Source organism: Salmo salar, chromosome 03 (assembly GCF_965601325.2).
Source record: "Salmo salar chromosome 03, fSalSal1, whole genome shotgun sequence".
In the NCBI taxonomy this organism is placed as follows: Eukaryota; Metazoa; Chordata; class Actinopteri; order Salmoniformes; family Salmonidae; genus Salmo; species Salmo salar.
Window position 1 is genome coordinate 62589177 of NC_138293.1, and position 20824 is coordinate 62610000.

Genomic DNA, 20824 nt, shown 5'->3' on the forward strand with positions numbered 1-20824 from the left:
GCGAGATTCTTTGTTGTCTATATTTAACCTGACTTTGACAACAGTCAGGTTAGGTATGATTCCTCTCCCCAGTAATGAATGGCATTGGTTCTGTGGAATAGATTGCTGAAACATCTATTCTATACCGTTGGAACTATACATCTAAATATTTCAAGCACAAAAAAAACCCTATTTTAAGTGGCCATTTTATGTTGAAACAGTGTTGTAGTAGAGATAGGTTCCCGTGGTGATGAGAATTCTGCCCTACATACACTGAGACAAGGTCAGACATGTTTATGTAGAGCAAATGAAGCTGCCAACAGTTCCACATGGACCAGCTGACTGGAAAGGTTAATGTAAGCTAATGAGAAAACCTCAAGTGGAACGTTTCTGAATTGATACTATACTCACCTTCAGAGCACAAGCAGAATGTTGTTTTTACATTTCAAACAGGTTGTTTTAATGACGAGCCAGTGTGCTGATGATGTTCTTTACTAAGAAATTGTGCATTTACTGAGTCACATGTATGGATCATTATAAACTACCATAGTATTACAATCCACATTTATTGTCTTCTTACACAGTACATAAGGTACAATAACTTTAACACAAAACAGCCTCAGGACCCTATATAACCCGCCACACTCTCATACATTTTCTTATCTACGTTTAACAGAGGGCAATGAACAATAAAACATCTCACTCTCTATATTGATCTCCTGTTTAAATGTGACATTTACCACACGGCTTGAAATACACACTGTGAATACTGCGGCGGGAGCGAGAGGAGCAGTAGACTTGTGACTTGTCCCTGTTGTGATTTATGAACGCACCTCTTCAACTAGACTACCGCCAAAACCATTTCCCCAAGGATGACACTAAGACAAAAAATACCAAGGCAATGTCCTTTTATGTCTACTCCAATACTGTTTTACTGTCATAGCAAGAAACAACAGATTCATCTTCAGTGCTGCAGGTGAGCATCTAGCTAGGCTCCCCCAGGGACATGCAGGACCAATGGGATTTCTCCCTCTTTCTTTTTACAGTGGAGATTATTTATCTCAACCCTGGCAGTTGCTATAGTGACCTTCTAATCGCATCATTTCCCTCCCAGCACTGTCTTCAAGAGGTAGTGTGTGATTTAAGGGTTTGGATAGCGAGAGGCCAGCACACAGGTTGAACAATGGACTCGTGATTTGGCATGATGATGTGCCCCATGTGGCCATTCTAACTGTTTGACCCCAGCCTCTGGACCAATACAACCCAGAGTCAAGGTCAGTATGTCCAAACAGGTTCCCTGTTATAAGGCCAGATCTTTTTGATATGAAATCCCTCCAGAAAGCTACAGCTACTGTGGCCTGCTGCAAAGATAAAACTGTCACAGAAGAGATGATTTCTTTCTCTTTACAAGAGAGGTATGAATTTATGGCCATGATTTGGTGGCAAGAGAAAGGTCAAATGGTTTTTATGAAATAATGATTTTGATCCTCTGTGACAGATCAACATTAACCGGGCCCCAAAGCAGTTGGTGCAGCTCATTCCACCTGAATACACAGAGGGTGAGCTTACATAATCTGCTGTAGGACAATACCTAATGAACGTAAACACACAACATGTCATTTTGAACAATGTTTTAAATATGATTTGATCATGCTGCAAAGCAACATGCTGTGTGTGTGTGCGTGCGTGTGTGTGGAGGATCTAACACCTTTGACATTAGAAAGCGGGACATGTTAACAAGTCGTCTGGTTCCAGTCAATAGCCGGACACTTAAAGGTCAATAAAATACAAAGTGATGCTCAGGAAGTGAAAGATCTAATCGATTTATTTCCCTATCCAACTTCTCCCTCTGTCTATTTCTCTCTCTCCCATTTATTTCTCTGTCATTCATATCCAACCTGGCATTATCTATACAGATGGAAAAAACAAACATTTAAAGCAAAGACTCAATAGCTTATCAAAATATCTTACTCTCTATTCCACCTTACAATTCCTATTGTACATCATAAAGATCATTGTAATCAAATGTACTGTGAACATAGTGACAAAGGTGTTACAATAAATACTGGCCATGTCCCCTCATAGAATATCTTCTACATCGTAGTACATGTTTTGTAATGTACCATTGGCTTTAAATGGAACACAAGGGCTGCATTTACACAGGCAGCCCAATTCTGTTTTTTTCTTCTCCCATGAATTGTTTTTTTGGTCAATCACATCAGATTTTTACATCAGGTATTTTGTCAGAGCTGATCTGATTGGTCAAAAGACCAATTAGTGAAAAAGAATATCAGATTTGGGCCGCCTGTCTAAATGCAGCCAAGCAGTCGCAGATATTGGGGCGGCAGGTAGCCTAGTGGTTAGAGCGTTGGACTTGCAACCTTTTGGTTGCAAGGTAAAAATCTGTCGTTCTGCCCCTGAACAAGGCAGTTAACCCACTATTCCTAGGCCAACATTGAAAATAAGAATTTGTTCTTTACTGACTTGCCTAGTTAAATAAAGGTAAAAAATAAATATTGACATGTACTGTATAACTTGACATACACACTGAACTGACTCCGTGTCCCTGTGGGGTTGATACAGAGAGGGAGGACTCAGGGACTGACAGACTGACAACCACAGCAAAAGAAACGGGTGTCACTCCAAAGCATTCAGGTAGAGATCAATATATCATTGCAGGGGTTTGAGGAGAGGTCTGGCAAGGTTCCTAGTTTCTTTTGTCATCACTGGCTTCAGACATGGGAGAGGTGTGTTTGTGCTTACCTAACGTTTCCACACGGGGAGAGCTGGCATAAGGACCTTACAGTGGTAGTGAGAACAACATTGCTGTCCAACTACATTATGAGAACGGGCTCCCCTTCCAATAAACAAGGACATGGATGGGAAGCCAACAAATCAATAGCTGATTGAACAAAATTCACCATTCATTATGGTATGCTTGTTACCGTTTATTACAGTCCAGAAGAGTCTCCAGACAGATGCGGCTTTGATGATTGCCGTTATTATGGCAAGAGACTGACTCTGGCTTCAGTTCAGACAAGAGCACATGACACAGGACCTGCTCTGTACACGAAGGACAGAGAAAAGCTGTGAAGAACAGCGCTGAGCTGTGGTGGTGGTCCAGAATCCAGTACCGTTCCATGATATTGTTCAGAACCTAATCTCTCTCCATTATCTGGAGCCTCTCCAGAGTATGATGTTATGATGTTCTGCCCACTGAAACCATCTGGATGTGAATACTGTGCAGATAATCCAGATTATCATCCAGACCGTTGTTCCTCGGCATGCCACTCCTTTCTGTGACAATAGCCCTGTTTATACCTGCTGTTAACATGCCACCTTCATCCTGATCTTGTCCTGATCTTGTCTGTTTACACTTATAAGATCTGATCACAATCAGATCACAATGCGTCTTTTAATTGTCTACACTTCTCTAAAAATGTGGGCACAATCAGAATGATACCAATATCAGGACAAAGGCAGCAGGTTGGAACCAGGTATAAACAGGGCTAATGAGGCAGGACTCAGATGGGGACCGACACCTTTCTCCATTCACCTTCATGTGTTTATCTTTGCAGTGTTGAATGTCTGCTGTGAAGTCTAACTTCTAAAATAGGGGAAAATGAGAGCTGTGCTTTGACATCAGTGATATGCAGATCCTTTACCAGGAAACTCAGTTCTGAGAAACGCCAGCTCCTCCCACCTCACAGGCAGTAGCCTCAGTCAACATTGCTGCCTTGTAGTTTCATAGCTTGCCATTACATACAGCACATGTACTTTTACTGAAAGAAATGGGTCACTGGTAGACTGATAGATAATTTACATTTCACCACACTGCAATTGAAGAGAATGTGATCACAGTGCTTTGTTTTATCCATGGTGTCTCTTTCTATAATAAATGGGACACATCCCTTATCATACCCAGGACTGAGCTCTGTATCTGGGCTGGTCTATTGTCCGTGGTTCCCTTGGCTGTGAACAGGGACGGAGGAGTGAAAAAGAGAGACACGGACACACCACAATGTCCTCCTATACGATCGTCATATTCCGTGTCTGGACATCTTACGTCCAAACTTCTCCAGTCCTGTTCTGTATGGCTATTATTTCACTTCATCCACAATTACAGTGTATGACCCGTCGCTACGGCGATGAAGTTTGAGAGGCTCTGATTGTGTGGATGATTGTATGGCATTAATGTAGCTGAAACTGTAAGCCCAGAGAAGGCCAGAAACTGACCAGTGGTTGACACTCTTGGGATATACTGGATAATTACATCTGAAAGGCATTTGTTTTGTTCCACATCTATTGTGTTGTGGCGCCAATAATTCAATTCCATAATTCAGTTCAACGTTGAACAAGAAGAAAAAAAATCACTCGACCATTTTTCCGATTCAACATTTGTCTCTTTTGTAGGTTCAAAAACAAGTACAGTAAAACCATGTAAATAAAACAAACAGAAAAAACAAGCAAAGTATTTCTCCTTTCCATGTACAGCGTGTGTCTGCTGTAGCATACATCAACAGTCTACCCTCAGCTAAGATAGCGTTTCAGCAAGATAAAGATAACAATAGCAACTTTGATAAAATGTCTATATTTACTCTATATTTTCTACATAGATAATTTGCCTTCTCTAGATGTATTTATTTAATAAAAATGTCCTTAAAATGTCTGAATACCATAGAGTTCCCATGTAATGACAGACGAGACAGACAGACAGACAGACAGACAGACAGACAGACAGACAGACAGACAGACAGACAGACAGACAGACAGACAGGACAGACAGACAGACAGACAGACAGACAGACAGACAGACAGACAGACAGACAGACAGACAGACAGACAGACAGACAGACAGACAGACAGACAGACAGACAGACAGACAGACAGACAGACAGACAGACAGACAGACAGACACTGGAGAGCAATAGGCTGGCTGGTTCACTGAGTAACTTACTGTGACTGGAGAGAATCACATTGGTATGGCAAAGAGACCTGATGGCTTGGTTTAATATTCCCAAAGACAAAGGCCTCAGAAACATGTACAGAATCAAAGAGATTTAAAAAGATGGAGGAGAGACAGTGCTGGGTTTGATCTAGAAGGGCAATAACATGGTCTTCACTGCAGGTGGAGCTGCTGCGTCACACACATGGAAATACTATTGCACTGACTGAACTGAAGGGAACAACAAAACTGCGTAGGATTTCCCCCATTTTGCTGTTGCTAAAGTAGACAGGTTGGGTGTAAGTGTTGGGTTTGGTAATAAACCAGCGAAGAGAGTTGGTGTTGGGATAAATCAGGAGACCCAAGTATTGGGTCTGGTCTGGTGGGGGCAATTGAGTGTTTGTTTCAAGGTGGGTCTACTTGTTTAGGAGAGAGGGGTATGGGAATATGATTATGTGTTCTACTGCACTTGCGACATCAATAACACTGGCTGTTCTGTGTAATCCATATAATAGCTGTGTCCTGCTCCTCTGTACGGTGAAAGCCCAGCAATGTCAACACAGAGAGAGGGCTGAAGCATCATGACAATGAGATTGACCATCAAGGAAAAACGGATCACAACAGCCCATCAGTTCAAATTACTCTTAGCACTGGCCACTTGGAATTGGCCTTTCAAATACAGTACGGTAGGCTGTAGAACATCTGTAGAGGTACAGATACATTGTTCAGAATCAGATAGAGCCATCTCTCCACATCCTATATTCTCTTACTGTATAACCCTTCTAAACATAGACACATTGATTGAACGTATTGCTTTAAAAATGTAACTAGATCTGAGATTTAGATTCAGACCCGTCTCATGGATAATAACAACAATAAAATTGAATCGTTATAAGTTGATTGTTTGTGTGATTGAAAAATGCTAAATCAAACTGGCATGAGTTTATGAAAAATCACACCAGGAATAACAACAAAAAACTAGAACATATTTTCATTGCTTTCATAAGTAAATCTGTTTAAGGTGCTTTTAATGTGGTTGCCATGGCACTGTGCTTTGTTTCTTTCCCTCCATTCCTGATGAGCCAATCAGTGATCTGGGAAATGTGTTCTCACACCCCCCATCACCCACACATCTCTCTGCACAGTGGAAACCTTTAATTGAGGATTGTAAACCCATCAAGTAATTTCCACCCCTTAGTGGTTTTTTTGAGCAAGGGGAAATTGTCATTCACTGCTACCCATCAGCTCCTGTTGAGATAGCTCAAGAGAAAATTAAGGACTATGGCTCAGGGAGTACAATTGGGGGATCAAGCACTATAAAATCACTGGGATACAGGGAACCATGGCAGATTATAATATAAGACAGCTAGGCTTTTAAAAATGATTTTGTGCTGCCTGTTCCGCAACAGGAGAAATAGAGACAGTCAGAACCAATGCACCAGCACTGCTACGGAGCAAAGATATTTAATGAGGCAGATCTGCAACTTGAGACAAAATCAAGTTGACAAGCTGACCTTTTCAGGACCTTAATGAGTGCTTAATTCTGGGGATGCAGGGTAAAAAATGAATTATGAAAGGCCATGTTGGGCTGTGACTCATAGAGAGAGAGAGAAAGAGAAAAAGAAAGAGAGAGGGAGAGCGAGAGAGGGAGAGCGGGGGGGGGGGGGGAGGGAGAGGGAGAGAAAGGGCTTAATCATCTATTCTACACATCAATTGAGAGCTCTGGCTTCCAATGACAAGAGCCCAGTAACGGTTTGGGAGATAGGGGCTTGGTGGAAGGGTGTTGGTGGAAAAATATGAGTTCATATAGTTCTGACAGATCCCACTCATAGACTTGGGTCCGTAGGACTGCAGATCTGCAGCTCCACATATGGCTGAAGAAAGTCACAAGCTCAGAGAGCATTGGGCTCACCTGCTAGCATCCCCTATATCGACCCATAACAACAAAAAGCAAGCCAACCAATAATAGAAACAATGTTCTGAGGAGTAGCATGACGTAAAGGGACCTTATTTGTGGCAACCACACTAAACAGATACATCTATTTTTGTTCTCTAATAAATTACACAATAATATTAAGAATCCAAACCAAATCGACCCATGAAATGGCTGTGTAAGAGAGAGGCCTCCTGGCTGCACCAGTCTGTCCCTGGAGGTGTGTCCTGTTCCTCAGGCCACCAACCACAGGAGAAAGAGCAGACAGATGGGGCGTGGTGGAGAGGAGGCGGGGCCTTGGACTTGGGGGTGTGTCCTCCATGACAGGAGCAGTTGTTAGCCTCGTTCTCTCTGTTCTCTCCATCCTGGTTCCTGTGGTCTGCATAGTTTGTGCGTGGCGTGGCCCTCATCATGTGGGTCACAGTACTGGAGGCAGGGCAAGGGGGTTGGTAGAGGGGGACAGAGGGACGGGGGGCCGTACTGTGTCATTAATAAGGGGAGAAGATGATGGAGGGGTGTGTGGCCCTCAGGGGCCCCGGGGCAGGCCGGAACAGGGTGGGGCTCAGGAAGGGCGTCTGAAAGAAGGTGGTGCCCGCCGGGTGGCGCAGAGCCAGAGGATTGGTTGCCATGGTGCACAAGGTGGGTTGGGTGAGGGGGCTGGGCAGGAAGCCAGTGGTCAGGCTCTTGGTCAGTTGCTTCTGGAAGGCCAGTTTGGTCTGAAGGAGAAGAGGAGAGAGCAAAGGAGAGAGGAGAGCAGAGACGGAGAGTGCATGTCATTTCTTGAAGCGCACACATTTACTGAAAGTAGAGCACACATTTGCTCAGCAAACACGTTTCCCAGGGTACATTGCTCTTTTAGCACACATCGTTACCTTGGCCAAACATGCTCGTACATTTCTCCATACTAATATCCGTTCCCTCACCACAACTACCCGTCCCTCTAGTGGACTTGCCTTATGAACACTCTCACACAGTCAAGACAAAAGAACAAAAGACTGAACCACAGACACACAGACATGCTTAAACTCAAAACCCTTTACAAAGTTTACATCAGAGCATTTGTTTCTGGTGCTGTTCAATCCCCTGCACCTAGCCAGTTCCAGTGGTTAAGCCTGCTGTAGCCCTGACAGACCACTTCTCCCCTGTCCCTGCCTGCCCTGGGCCCTGCCACTCACCTGAGTAGAGAGAGAGGTGAGGTTGTACTGGCTGAACATTTTCTTCATGGCAGACACGGCCCCGCCTGCATACCCAGCCCATCTCACATTCTGTAGGGGGGAGGGGGAGGATGGGAAGAGGGGGAGGAGATGGAGATGCAGAGGAGGGAGAAATAGGGATGTGGAGGTGGGGTGGAGCGGAGGAGATGGGGACAAGGAGAGGTTCGAGGGGAGGTGCGCACGTGACAGGAGCACAAAAGTGATTAATACAGAGTGCTGATTCAGGCTGCGTGCTTTGTCAGTAGGGGTAGTGCTGGGGGTAGTGCTGGGGGTATTTCAGCCTTGGATGTCTCAGGTACAGGGGACCCATTCACTACCACAAAGCAGTGTCCTTAACCTCTCTGACAGCACAGGCATACAGGCAGGCATGCCGCTTCACTGGAGAGACATCCCCCTAGGTAGTAGCAATGAGGTGTGTGTGTGTGGGTTGGGGACAATTCCATTAAAGTTCAGTCAATTCAGGAGATAAATATACATTTTATTCAGAGATTGAATATTATTGGCCATTATTTTCTTCGAGGATTTTCCAAATGTATGGGTCTTAAACTTGAATTAACCTCATACCGGGCGTGCGACTGCGCGTGTGTCTACATGAACATTCATGTGTTGGATGTGTGTGTGTGTGTGTGTGTGTGTGTGTGTGTGTGTGTGTGTGTGCCGTTTCTCACCGATAAGCTGGAGGTAGGCTGGCTCTTGTTGTGGGGACTGAACTTGGGTTTGGGGGGCTTTCCTGCCAGACGGTCCTTGTGTCTCCTGCTGTTCATGTGCTGAGGAGATCAGAGGAGAAACATTAGTCTGCTAATCTAGTTTATAATGTTGGATTTATCTAGTAGACCATGCCTGATCTACACTGAGTGTACAAAACATTAGGAACACCATTCTAATATTAAGCTGCACCCCCTTTTGCCCTCAGAACAGACTCAATTTGTCAGGGCATGGACTTCACAAGGTGTCGAAAGCGTTCCACAGGGATGTTGGCCCATGCTTCCCACAGTTGTGTCAAGTTGGCTGGATGTCCTTTGGGAGGTGGACCATTCTTGATACACACAGGAAACTGTTGAGCGTGAAAAACCCAGCAGTGTTGAAGTTCTTGACACACTCAAACCGGTGCTCCTGGCACCTACTACCATACCCCGTTCAAAGGCACTTAAATATTCTGTCTTGCCCATTCACGCTCTGAATGGCACACATACACAATCCATGTCTCAATTGTCTCATGGCTTAAAAATCCTTCTTTAACCTGTCTCCTCCCCTTCATCTACACTGATGGAAGTGGATTTAACAAGTGACATCAACAAGGGATCATAGCTTTCACCTGGTCAGTCTACGTCATGGAAAGAGCAGGTGTCCTTACGGTTTTGTACACTCAGTGTATATTGAGTGTACAATACGGTTGACTATCTGAAGAAAATATTTAGAGGACACAAAACCACAAAGAAAACCTACTACTGCTACTTCCCTCTATCTACAGTATGCACGTCTATTTCTCTGTCCTGTTCTACTACCAACTGGCTAATCCTAGTTCATCAGAGGAGGTTTTAACAGTGCCATTGGAATACACAATTAAGGCTTGTTGTAGGCAAGGTTGCTACACATGCCCATATATACTGTATCTTTTCCATAACCAGCTAGTCTGAGAGAGCTGCAAAACTTTCCAGAACCATCCCATCATACGATGACATGTACGATTGAATAAACATCACCAGGGAAGCAATTACCCGAAACAGCCTAGAAAAGTGGTTCAATAAAACCATATGCCTAGATTACCACACCATAAACACGTCAATATCCTGCATTAACATACTGCTAACAGCTCTTACAGGCACAAATAGACAGTTCTGAGTAAATCACCATACCATCTAATATACATCTGCTAAGTGTGAGAATGCTTTTTTCAGAACGGCTTTACTGTAATAAAATGCAGTCGCTGCCACTGTGCCAGGTGAATTCAAACGCACATTTCCACTGCTAGCATCACCTCAGGAATAGTAAACCTTCTACTGTAACATGTGTAAAGAGCCTTTAATAAGTTTGTTATTACATCATGGGTCCTGTGCTACCTTTAAAAGTGGGAGGGCTGAGGTAGTGATGTCATAGGCACAGTGCATTCATAAAGTATTCAGACCCCTCCCCCCTTTCCACATTTTGTTATGCTACAGCCTTATTCTAAAATGGATGAAATATTTTTTTCCCCTGATCAATCTACATAATGACAAAGCAAAAACTGTTTTTTAGAAATGTTTTATAATTTATTAAAAATAAAAAACAGAAATACCCTATTTACATAAGTATTCAGACCCTTTGCTATGAGACTCAAAATTGAGCTCAGGTGTATCCTGTTTCCATTGATCATCCTTGAGATGTTTCTACAACTTTATTGGAGTCCACCTGTAGTAAATTAAATGTATTGGACCTTATTTGGAAAGGCACACACCTTTCTATATGACGTCCCACAGTTGACAGTGCATGTCAGAGCAAAAACCAAGCCATGAGGTCAAAGGAATTGTCCATAGAGCTCCGCGACAGGATTATATTGAGGCACAGATCTGGGGAAGGGTACTAAAAAATGTCTGCAACATTGAAGGTCCCCAAGAACAGTTTGGCCTCCATCATTCTTAAATGGAAGAAGTTTGGAACCACCGAGATTCTTCCTAGATATGGCCACCCGGCCAAACTGAGCAATGGGGGAGAAGAGCCTTGGTCAGGGAGGTGATCAAGAACCCGATGGTCACTTTGACAGAGCTCCAGAGTTCCTCTGTGTAGATGGGAGAACCTTCCAGAAGGACAACCATCTCTGCAGCACTCCACCAATCAGGCCTTTATGGTAGAGTGGCCAGACGGAATCCACTCCTCAGTAAAAGGCACATGACAGCCCGCTTGGAGTTTGCCAAAAGGCACCTAAAGGACTCTCAAGACCATGAGAAACAAGATTCTCTGGTCTGATGAAACACAGGAGTGGATTCGGAACAAGTCTCAATGTCCTTGAGTGGCCCAGCCAGAGCCCGGACTTGAATCCGATCTAACATCTCTGGAGAGACCTGAAAATAGCTGTGCAGCGACGCTCCCTATCCAACCTGACAGAGCTTGAGAGGATCTGCAGAGAAGAATGGGAGAAACTCCCCAAATGCAGGTGTTCCAAGCTTGTAGCGTCATACCCAAGAAGACTCAAGTCTGTAATCACTGCTAAAGATGCTTCAACAAAGTATTGAGTAAAAGGTCTGAATACTTACAGTTGAAGTCGGAAGTTTACATACACCTTAGCCAAATACATTTAAACTCAGTTTTTCACAATTCCTGACATTTATTCCTAGAAAAAAATCCATGTCTTAGGTCAGTTAGGATCAACTATTTAATTTCAGCTTTTATTTCTTTCATCACATTCCCAGTGGGTCAGAAGTTTACATGTACTTAATTAGTATTTGGTAGCATTGCCTTTAAATTGTTTAACTTGGGTCAAATGTTTTGGGTAGCCTTCCACAAGCTTCCCACAATAAGTTGTGTGAATTTTGGCCCATTCCTCCTGACAGAGCTGGGGTAACTGAGTCAGGTTTGTAGGCCTCCTTGCTCGCACATGCTTTTTCAGTTCTGCCCACAAATGTTCTATATGATTGAGGTCAGGACTTTGTGATGGCTATTCCAATACCTTGACTTTGTTGTCCTTAAGCCATTTTGCCACAACTTTGGAAGTATGCTTGGGGTCATTGTCCATTTGGAAGACCCATTTGCGACCAAGCTTTAACTTCCTGACTGATGTCATGAGATGTTGCTTCAATATATCCACATAATTTTCCTCCTCATGATGCCATCTATTTTGTGAAGTGCACCAAGTCTTTCCTGCAGCAAAGCAGCCCCACAACATGATGCTGCCACCCCCGTGCTTCACGGTTGGGATGGTGTTCTTCGGCTTGCAAGCCTCCCCCTTTTTCCTACAAACATAACAATGGTCATTATGGCCAAACAGTTCTATTTTTGTTTCAACAGACCAGAGGACATTTCTCCAAAAAGTACAATCTTTGTCCCCATGTGCAGTTTCAAACCGTAGTCTGGCTTTTTTTATGGTGGTTTTGGAGCAGTGGCTTCTTCCTTGCTGAGCGGCTTTCAGGTTGTGTCAATACAGGACTCGTTTTACTGTGGATATAGATACTTTTGTACCTGTTTCCTCCAACATCTTCACAAGGTCCTTTGCTGTTGTTCTGGGATTGATTTGCACTTTTCACACCAACGTACGTTCATCTCTAGGAGACAGATCGCATCTCCTTCCTGAGCGGTATGACGGCTGCGTGGTCCCATGGTGTTTATACTTGCGTACTATTGTTTGTACAGATGAACGTGGTACCTTCAGGCGTTTGGAAATTGCTCCCAAGGATGAACCAGACTTGTGGAGGTCTACAAGGTCTTGGCTGATTTCTTTTGACTTTCTCATGATGTCAAGCAAAGAGGCACTGAGTTTGAAGATAGACCTTGAAATACATCCACATGTACACCTCCAATTGACTCAAATGATGTCAATGAGCCTATCAGAAGCTTCTAAAGCCATGACATCATTTTCACAGTCAACTTAGTGTATGTAAACTAATGACCCACTGGAATTGTGATACAGTGAATTATAAGTGAAATAATCTGTCTCTAAACAATTATTGGAAAAATTACTTGTGTCATGCACAAAGTAGATGTCCTAACCGACTTGCCAAAACTATAGTTTCTTAACAATACATTTGTGGAGTGGTTGAAAAACAAGTTTTAATGACTCCAACCTAAGTGTATGTAAACTTCCGACTTCAACTGTACGTAAAAGTAATATTTCCGTTTTTTTTATTTTATACATTTGCTAAAAAACTATTTAATCAATTTTAAAATAAGGCTGTAATGTAACAAAATGTGGAAAAAGTTCATGAAAATAATTAGTCCAACCAAGAAATCAACTGTTCATTTTGCTTGAAGAGGTAGTTCTATAGTCTGTCCTTTCAACATCTACTGTAGAGTGACATCATCTGTCTGTCTGTGTGTGTCAAATCAAAATGTATTCGTCATGTCACAGGATACACTTGAAAAAGAGATTTCAATCTCAATGTGACCTTCTCTGGTTAAATAAAGGATAAATAACTAATAACCCCACACAGAGCCAAAACACTGCAGGACCAGAGGTATTTGAATGAGAGTCTTATTCAGTTAGCACTCTCTATCAAGCACTTCTCAGGGTGTGCAAAATTACCTACAAACCCCCTCTCTTTCCTCTTCTCACCTTTCATGTCACGCAAACAGCGCCAGGAGTACTGAGTAACCAAGAGGGTCATATCTCTCCCTGTCTATCTCCCATACCCCATGGCTACGTTCACAATATTTTCCACTCTTTCCAGCTTATTTCGGGTCATTTTGAGCTCCATCAATTCAGAACACTGTCAGGACACGTTTATTGGAGGTGGAAAGAGACCCAGTGTGTCAGATCTCTACATAGACTAGTGGCACACTGGCCTCACTGTGAGAGAACATGAAACCAGATCTTGTCCAGTCCAATCACCTCAGATCCACTCAGGAAGTCAACATACGAAATTATACCTCAGCTGTTTCACTTTTCTCCCCACTGCTGAACCCTCCTCACCCTCCTCACCCTGTGCAACCCCCAGTCCTCCCCTGCCACCCTCCCCTCGACCCGAGCCTCCTCACCTGGCTGAGCTGGGTCTCCGAGTTGACGTAGATCTCACACACCTCGCAGTGGAAGTTCTTGCTGGGCACCCCTACGCTGCCCTTTGTGCCCAGGCGCTTGCTCTTGCAGGCCGAGCGCCCCCCAGCCCCCGCCATCTTCCCCCGGCGCCGCGGCTGGATGCTCTGGCCCTCCAGCATTTGTTTGTGCTTCGTACCTGGAGGAGTGGATTGGGAGGAAGAGAATGTCAGATACACTCTGGAGCAGGTACAGTATATATATATATATATATATATATATACTGCTCAAAAAAATAAAGGGAACACTAAAATAACACATCCTAGATCTGAATGAATGAAATAATCTTATTAATTACTTTTATCTTTTCATAGTTGAATGTGCTGACAAAAAAATCACACAAAAATAATCAATGGACATCCAATTTATCAACCCATGGAGGTCTGGATTTGGAGTCACACTCAAAATTAAAGTGAAAAACCACACTACAGGCTGATCCAACTTTGATGTAATGTCCTTAAAACAAGTCAAAATGAGGCTCAGTAGTGTGTGTGGCCTCCACGTGCCTGTATGACCTCCCGACAATGCCTGGGCATGCTCCTGATGAGGTGGCGGATGGTCTCCTGAGGGATTTCCTCCCAGACCTGGACTAAAGCATCCGCCAACTCCTGGACAGTCTGTGGTGCAACGTGGCGTTGGTGGATGGAGCGAGACATGATGTCCCAGATGTGCTCAATTGATTTCAGGTCTGGGGAACGGGCGGGCCAGTCCATAGCATCAATGCCTTCCTCTTGAAGGAACTGCTGACACACTCCAGCCACATGAGGTCTAGCATTGTCTTGCATTAGGAGGAACCCAGGGCCAACCGCACCAGCATATGGTCTCACAAGGGGTCTGAGGATCTCATCTCGGTACCTAATGGCAGTCAGGTTACCTCTGGCGAGCACATGGAGGGCTGTGCGACCCCCAAAGAAATGCCACCCCACACCATGACTGACCCACCGCCAAACCGGTCATGCTGGAGGATGTTGCAGGCAGCAGAACGTTCTCCACGGCGTCTCCGACGCACGCTGTCACATGTGCTCAGTGTGAAGCTGCTTTCATCTGTGAAGAGCACAGGGCGCCAGTGGCGAATTTGCCAATCTTGGTGTTCTCTGGCAAATGCCAAACGTCCTGCACGGTGTTGGGCTGTAAGCACAACCCCCACCTGTGGACGTCGGGCCCTCATACCACCCTCATGGAGTCTGTTTCTGACCATTTGAGCAGACACATGCACATTTGTGGCCTGCTGGAGGTCATTTTGCAGGGCTCTGGCAGTGCTCCTCCTTGCACAAAGGCGGAGGTAGCGGTCCTGCTGCTGGGTTGTTGCCCTCCTACGGCCTCCTCCACGTCTCCTGATGTACTGGCCTGTCTCCTGGTAGCGCCTCCATGCTCTGGACACTACGCTGACAGACACAGCAAACCTTCTTGCCACAGCTCGCATTGATATGCCATCCTGGAAGAGCTGCACTACCTGAGCCACTTGTGTGGGTTGTAGACTCCGTCTCATGCTACCACTAGAGTGAAAGCACCGCCAGCATTCAAAAGTGACCAAAACATCAGCCAGGAAGCATAGGAACTGAGAAGTGGTCTGTGGTTACCACCTGCAGAACCACTCCTTTATTGGGGGTGTCTTGCTAATTGCCTATAATTTCCACCTGTTGTCTATACCATTTGCACAACAGCATGTGAAATTTATTGTCAATCAGTGTTGCTTCCTAAGTGGACAGTTTGATTTCACAGAAGTGTGATTGACTTGAAGTTACATTGTGTTGTTTAAGTGTTCCCTTTATTTTTTTGAGCAGTATATATATATATATATATATATATATATATATATATATATATATATATATATATACAGTTGAAGTCGGAAGTTTACATACACTTAGGTTGGAGTCACTTATAATTCACTGTATCACAATTCCAGTGGGTCAGAAGTTTACATACACTAAGTTGACTGTGAAAATGATGTCATGGCTTTAGAAGCTTCTGATCGGCTAATTGACATAATTTGTGTCAATTGGAGGTGTACATGTGGATGTATTTCAAGGCCTATCTTCAAACTCAGTCCCTCTTCGCTTGACATAATGGGAAAATCAAAAGAAAGACCTCAGACATTTTTTTTTAGACCTCCACAAGTCTGGTTCATACTTGGGAGCAATTTCCAAATGCCTGAAGGTACCACGTTCATCTGTACAAACAATAGTACGCAAGTATAAACACCATGGAACCACACAACTGTCATACCGCTCAGGAAGGAGACGCGTTCTGTCTCCTGGAGATGAATGTACTTTCGAGCAAAAAGTGCAAATCAATCCCAGAATAACAGCAAAGAATCTTGTGAAGATGCTGGAGGAAACAAGTACAAAATTATCTATATCCACAGTAAAATGAGTCCTATATCGACATAACCTGAAAGGCAGCTCAGCAAGGAAGAAGCCACTGCTCCAAAACCACCATAAAAAAGCCAGACTACGGTTTTAAACTGCACATGGGGACAAAGATCGTACTTTTTGGAGAAATGTCCTCTGGTCTGATGAAACAAAAATATAACTTTTTGGCCATAATGACCATCATTATGTTTGGAGGTAAAATGGGGAGGCTTGCAAGCCGAAGAACACCATCCCAACCATGAAGCACGGGGGTGGCAGCATCATGTTGTGGGGGTGCTTTGCTGCAGGAGAGACTGGTGCAGTTCACAAAATAGATGGCATCATGAGGAGGAAAATTATGTGGATATATTGAAGCAACATCTCAAGACATCAGTTAGGAAGTTAAAGCTTGGTCGCAAATGGGTCATCCAAGTGGACAATGACCCCAAGCATACTTCCAAAGGTGTGGCAAAATGGCTTAAGGACAACAAAGTCAAGGTATTGGAGTAGCCATCACAAAGTCCTGACCTCAATCCCATTGATAATTTGTGGGCAGAACTGAAAAGGCGTGAGCGAGCAAGGAGGCCTACAAACCTGACTCAGTTACACCAGTTCTGTCAGGAGAAACGGGCCAAAATTCAACCAACTTATTGTGGGAAGCTTGTGGAAGGCTACCCGAAACGTTTGACCCAAGTTAAACAATTTAAAGGCAATGCTAACACTAATTGAGTGAATGTAAACTTCTGACCCACTGGGAATGTGATGAAAGAAATAAAAGCTGAAATAAATAATTCTCTCTACTATTATTCTGACATTTCATATTCTTAAAATAAAGTGGTGATCCTAACTGACCTAAAACAGGGAATTTTTACTAGGATTAAATGTCAGGAATTGTGAAAAACTGAGTTTAAATGTATTTGGCTAAGGTGTATGTAAACATCTGACTTCAACTGTATATATATTTGCCATTGGGGCAGAGAGAGCTAATTTCCTGCTTTTCTACACATTTTCTGTAGATTTATTTTTTCTCAATTTTAAAGCTAATAGCCTGTAATAAAAATAAATAAGTCATGGTTTATGACGTGTTCTTATGCTATCTGAGGGGCTGCGGGGTGTGCTACGCCGGAGACTGTCGTGTTTGTACCACTGTTGTGTGCCTCCAGCTGGGATGTAGAGTTGACCGTGACCTTGCACACGGGACAGTGGAGGTGTGGCTTGATCCTCTTGGGGTCCTTGTCATCCTCACCCCCCTCTGTGCTGGAGGTGTCCGGCTGGCTGCCTGACTCCGGGGCTGTTCCAGGGGCCTCTGGGCCTTGCTCATGGCCACTGGTGTCTGAGGCTCCGCTCTCTGAGGCCTGGGAGGAGTGGGACACCTCTCCCTGGGGCCCGGGTGACAGGGTGGCCAGCTCCATGGAGGACACCTCAGATACAGGGGTCAGCATCACAGAGCTGCTGCTGCCGGGGCTCTTGCCCAGCTTCACAGCCTCACAATTCACCACTCGCTCCAGGTCAGCAGGCAGCAGATCTGGGGAGGGGAAGGAGAGGAGTCAGTGGTCAGTCACTGAACATCACACTGGGTGATTACGGAAGAGTGAAGAGCTTAATGCCTGAACAAAACCACCGAGGTCTACAGATGCTGTGTTAATCTAGTCTGTACCTCGGGGTTAAAAACAAATGCTGATAGTATAGCTGAAATGCTAACACATGAAACGCATTGGTAAATGCTCATTCCAATGTACTGCCTTCAAACACTTCATATTACAGAACATGTTTATAGATTATGGAAACAGATTGTAAAAGCAGCATTGCAAGAAATACATTTGTGAGTGAAAAGTGACATCAAATAATGGTTGTTCTCATTTGAGGCTAACTTGGAGAATTTGCTCATTTCTGTTAAGTCATTTATCTATACATGACCATGAAGAGTTTGAAGGCAGAACATTGGAATTAACATTTACCAATGCATTTCATGTGTTAGCATTGTGGCATTTTATCTATACTATCAGCCTTTGTTATTAACCCCGAGGGACAGACTAGACTAACACAGGGTGGATTCTCTCTTTCTCTGTCTCGCTCTGTCTCGCTCTGTCTCTCGCTCTGTCTCGCTCTGTCTCTCGCTCGCTCTCTCTGTCTCTCTCTCACTCTGTCTCTCTCTCACTCTGTCTCTCTCTCTATCTATCTCTCTCTCTATCTATCTCTCTCTATCTATCTCTCTTCAAATATCAACTGAAGGTCCTAGGGCTCAGTCAATTTAAACAAATGCATTGACTGCCGGGCCCAGCCCATAAGTCACTGGCACTCCATTACTCATGCACGCACATGCACGCACGCGCACGCGCACACACAGACACACAGACACAGACACACACACACACACACACACACACACACACACACACACACACACACACACACACACACACACACACACACACACACACACATATATATTATGACGACATTTTGTGACGTTTTGGACTTCGGTGAGGGGTTTTTCGCCTGTTCAGGCACAGAACATTTTTTCTGGAGGCAAGCCAAAGTACGGAGCCGGAATCTACGCCCCTTCATCTGTGATTGTTCAACAGTAGGGATCCTTTAATAAAGTCTTTGTTGTCATTCAACGAGAGACGACTCGTTTTCATGCAAATTTTCCATTGAAAAATACTGCACCAACATCTTAGTTAGATGTAAAATTGCGCGACTAAGATCTTTTCGGAAAAAACGTCAACATTAATGACAGATTTCTTGAGTCATCTTAGATTAATTCTGACTATTTTGAGGAAGTGTATACTGGCTACGGCATCTCAAAATGGAAAAACAGTACTATTGCCGTTATTTCTCGTTTTTAAAGCGAAGGCCTTTTAAGGGAGTATGCGAGCACACTTGTTCGGATCGGCTAGCCGAATTCGGATAGGCGCCAGCCGAACTGAAGCACCCTCTCAAACACCCTCCACAATCCTACTGGCCCCATTGATTTTCTCTTCTAAGTCCCAGAGTAAATTCATCATGGAGATAAGGACTCTTCCTTATCGTTCTCCTTCCGGAGGAGAAGGAACCCTAGAAGGCTGAGATTCGACAATCCTTTCTCTCTGTAATGTGATGCGAGACTGACCCCTGGGAGATTCAGGTCCCCCCTCCAGCAGGGGATTGGTATGATCCTGGGCTTATGTGAAAGACAAAGATCGGGCCACCTGAGAAGACTCTGGAGGGGAGGGATAGCGATCAATGGATTTTGCAGGAGGCCCAGAGAGGACAGAGGATTGTGGGAATTAGTCCCTCCTCAGATGCCTTAAACTCATGAAGGGTTTTATTCTGAGCAGGAATGTTTAAGGTATCGTATCGGTGTTCACTTAAAGTGCCTTCAGAAAGTATTCACACCCCTTGACTTTTTCCACATTTTGTTGTGTTACAGCCTGAATTTTAAATTTATTAAATTGAGATTTTATGTCACAACACCCCATCGTTTCTAAGTTGAATAATTATTTTCAATATGTTTACAAATTCATAAAAAATGAAAAGTTCAAATGTCTTGAGTCAATAAGTATTCAACCCCTTTGTTATGGTAAGCCTAAATAAGCTCTGGAGTAAAAATGTGCTTAACAAGTCACGTAATAAGTTGCATGGATTCACTCTGTGTGCAATAATAGTCTTTAACATGATTTTTTAATGACTACCTCATCTCTGTACCCCACAATTATCTGTAAGGTCCCATTCCAGTCACTACAAAGATGCAGGCATCCTTCCTAACTCAGTTGCCGGAGAGGAAGGAAATGGCTCAGAGATTTCACCAGGAATCCAGTGGTGACATTAAAACAGTTACAGAGTTTAATGGCTGTGATTGGAGAAAACTGAGGATGGATCAACAAAATTGTAGTTACTCCACAATACTAAATGTCACGTCCTGACCCTAGTAAGATGTCATATTCTATAGTAGGGCAGGGCGTGACAGGGGGTGTTTTTGGGCTGATCTATGTTTTCTAGTTCTATGTTGTAATTCTAGTTTGTCTATTTCTAGGTTGGGGTTTATTGGGTTGACCTTCAATTGGAGGCAGCTGGTCCTCATTGCCTCTGATTGGAGGTGATATTTAGTAGGGGTGTTTCTGCATGTTGTTTGTGGGTTAGTGTCTTTTGAGTAGTGTGTTGTACTCTGCGTCACGGTTTGTTGTTTTGTATTTTCTAGTATTTCAGTGTATTGCATTCAGTTTCACTTTTAATAAATATGTGGAACTACAAAAACGCTGCATCTTGGTCCACTCCTTCGAACAGCTGTGACAAGAGTGAAAAAAAGGAAGCCTGTACAGAATAAAAATATTCCAAAACATGCATCCTGTTTGCAATAAGGCACTAAAGTAAAACTGCAAAACATGTGGCAAAGAAATTAACTTTATGTCCTGAATACAAGGTGATATGTCCCCTTGTCCGTGAGAGATTTACATGGTTATAAAAACGTCACGCCAGGGTAAGCCTACACGAAACACAGCGCTTATTTTAAGTTTTCTAAAATTCCCTATGGGAAAATGAATGGTGGAAAAACGATTGGAACTCCACTGAGGGGCTCTATAAATACTGTATAAGGACTAACTCTGTAGGAACTTCTGGTAAGTTCTTCCCACATTGGTGCACATTATACAGATGGATATAAAACATGATACAGCTTGACTTTGAAACGTCCAACAACTC

The 20824-nt window shown here is 43.7% G+C and overlaps 1 protein-coding gene across 2 annotated transcripts in view; it reads right to left on the bottom strand.

Annotated features, from left to right (window-relative positions):
• Positions 1-6591: 6591 nt before the first annotated feature.
• LOC106601020 (zinc finger protein 385C) overlaps positions 6592-20824 on the bottom strand; it is a 202256-nt gene continuing 188023 nt past the window's right edge. For both annotated transcript variants that reach the window (XM_014192869.3, XM_014192871.3), the window contains 5 exons: positions 17289-17669; positions 13736-13929; positions 8740-8838; positions 8033-8122; positions 6592-7573 (listed from right to left, as the gene is read on the bottom strand). In XM_014192869.3, coding sequence (XP_014048344.1) covers positions 7346-7573; positions 8033-8122; positions 8740-8838; positions 13736-13929; positions 17289-17669 — 992 coding nt within the window. In that variant the 3' untranslated portion in view covers positions 6592-7345. The remainder of the gene's footprint in view (positions 7574-8032; positions 8123-8739; positions 8839-13735; positions 13930-17288; positions 17670-20824) is intronic.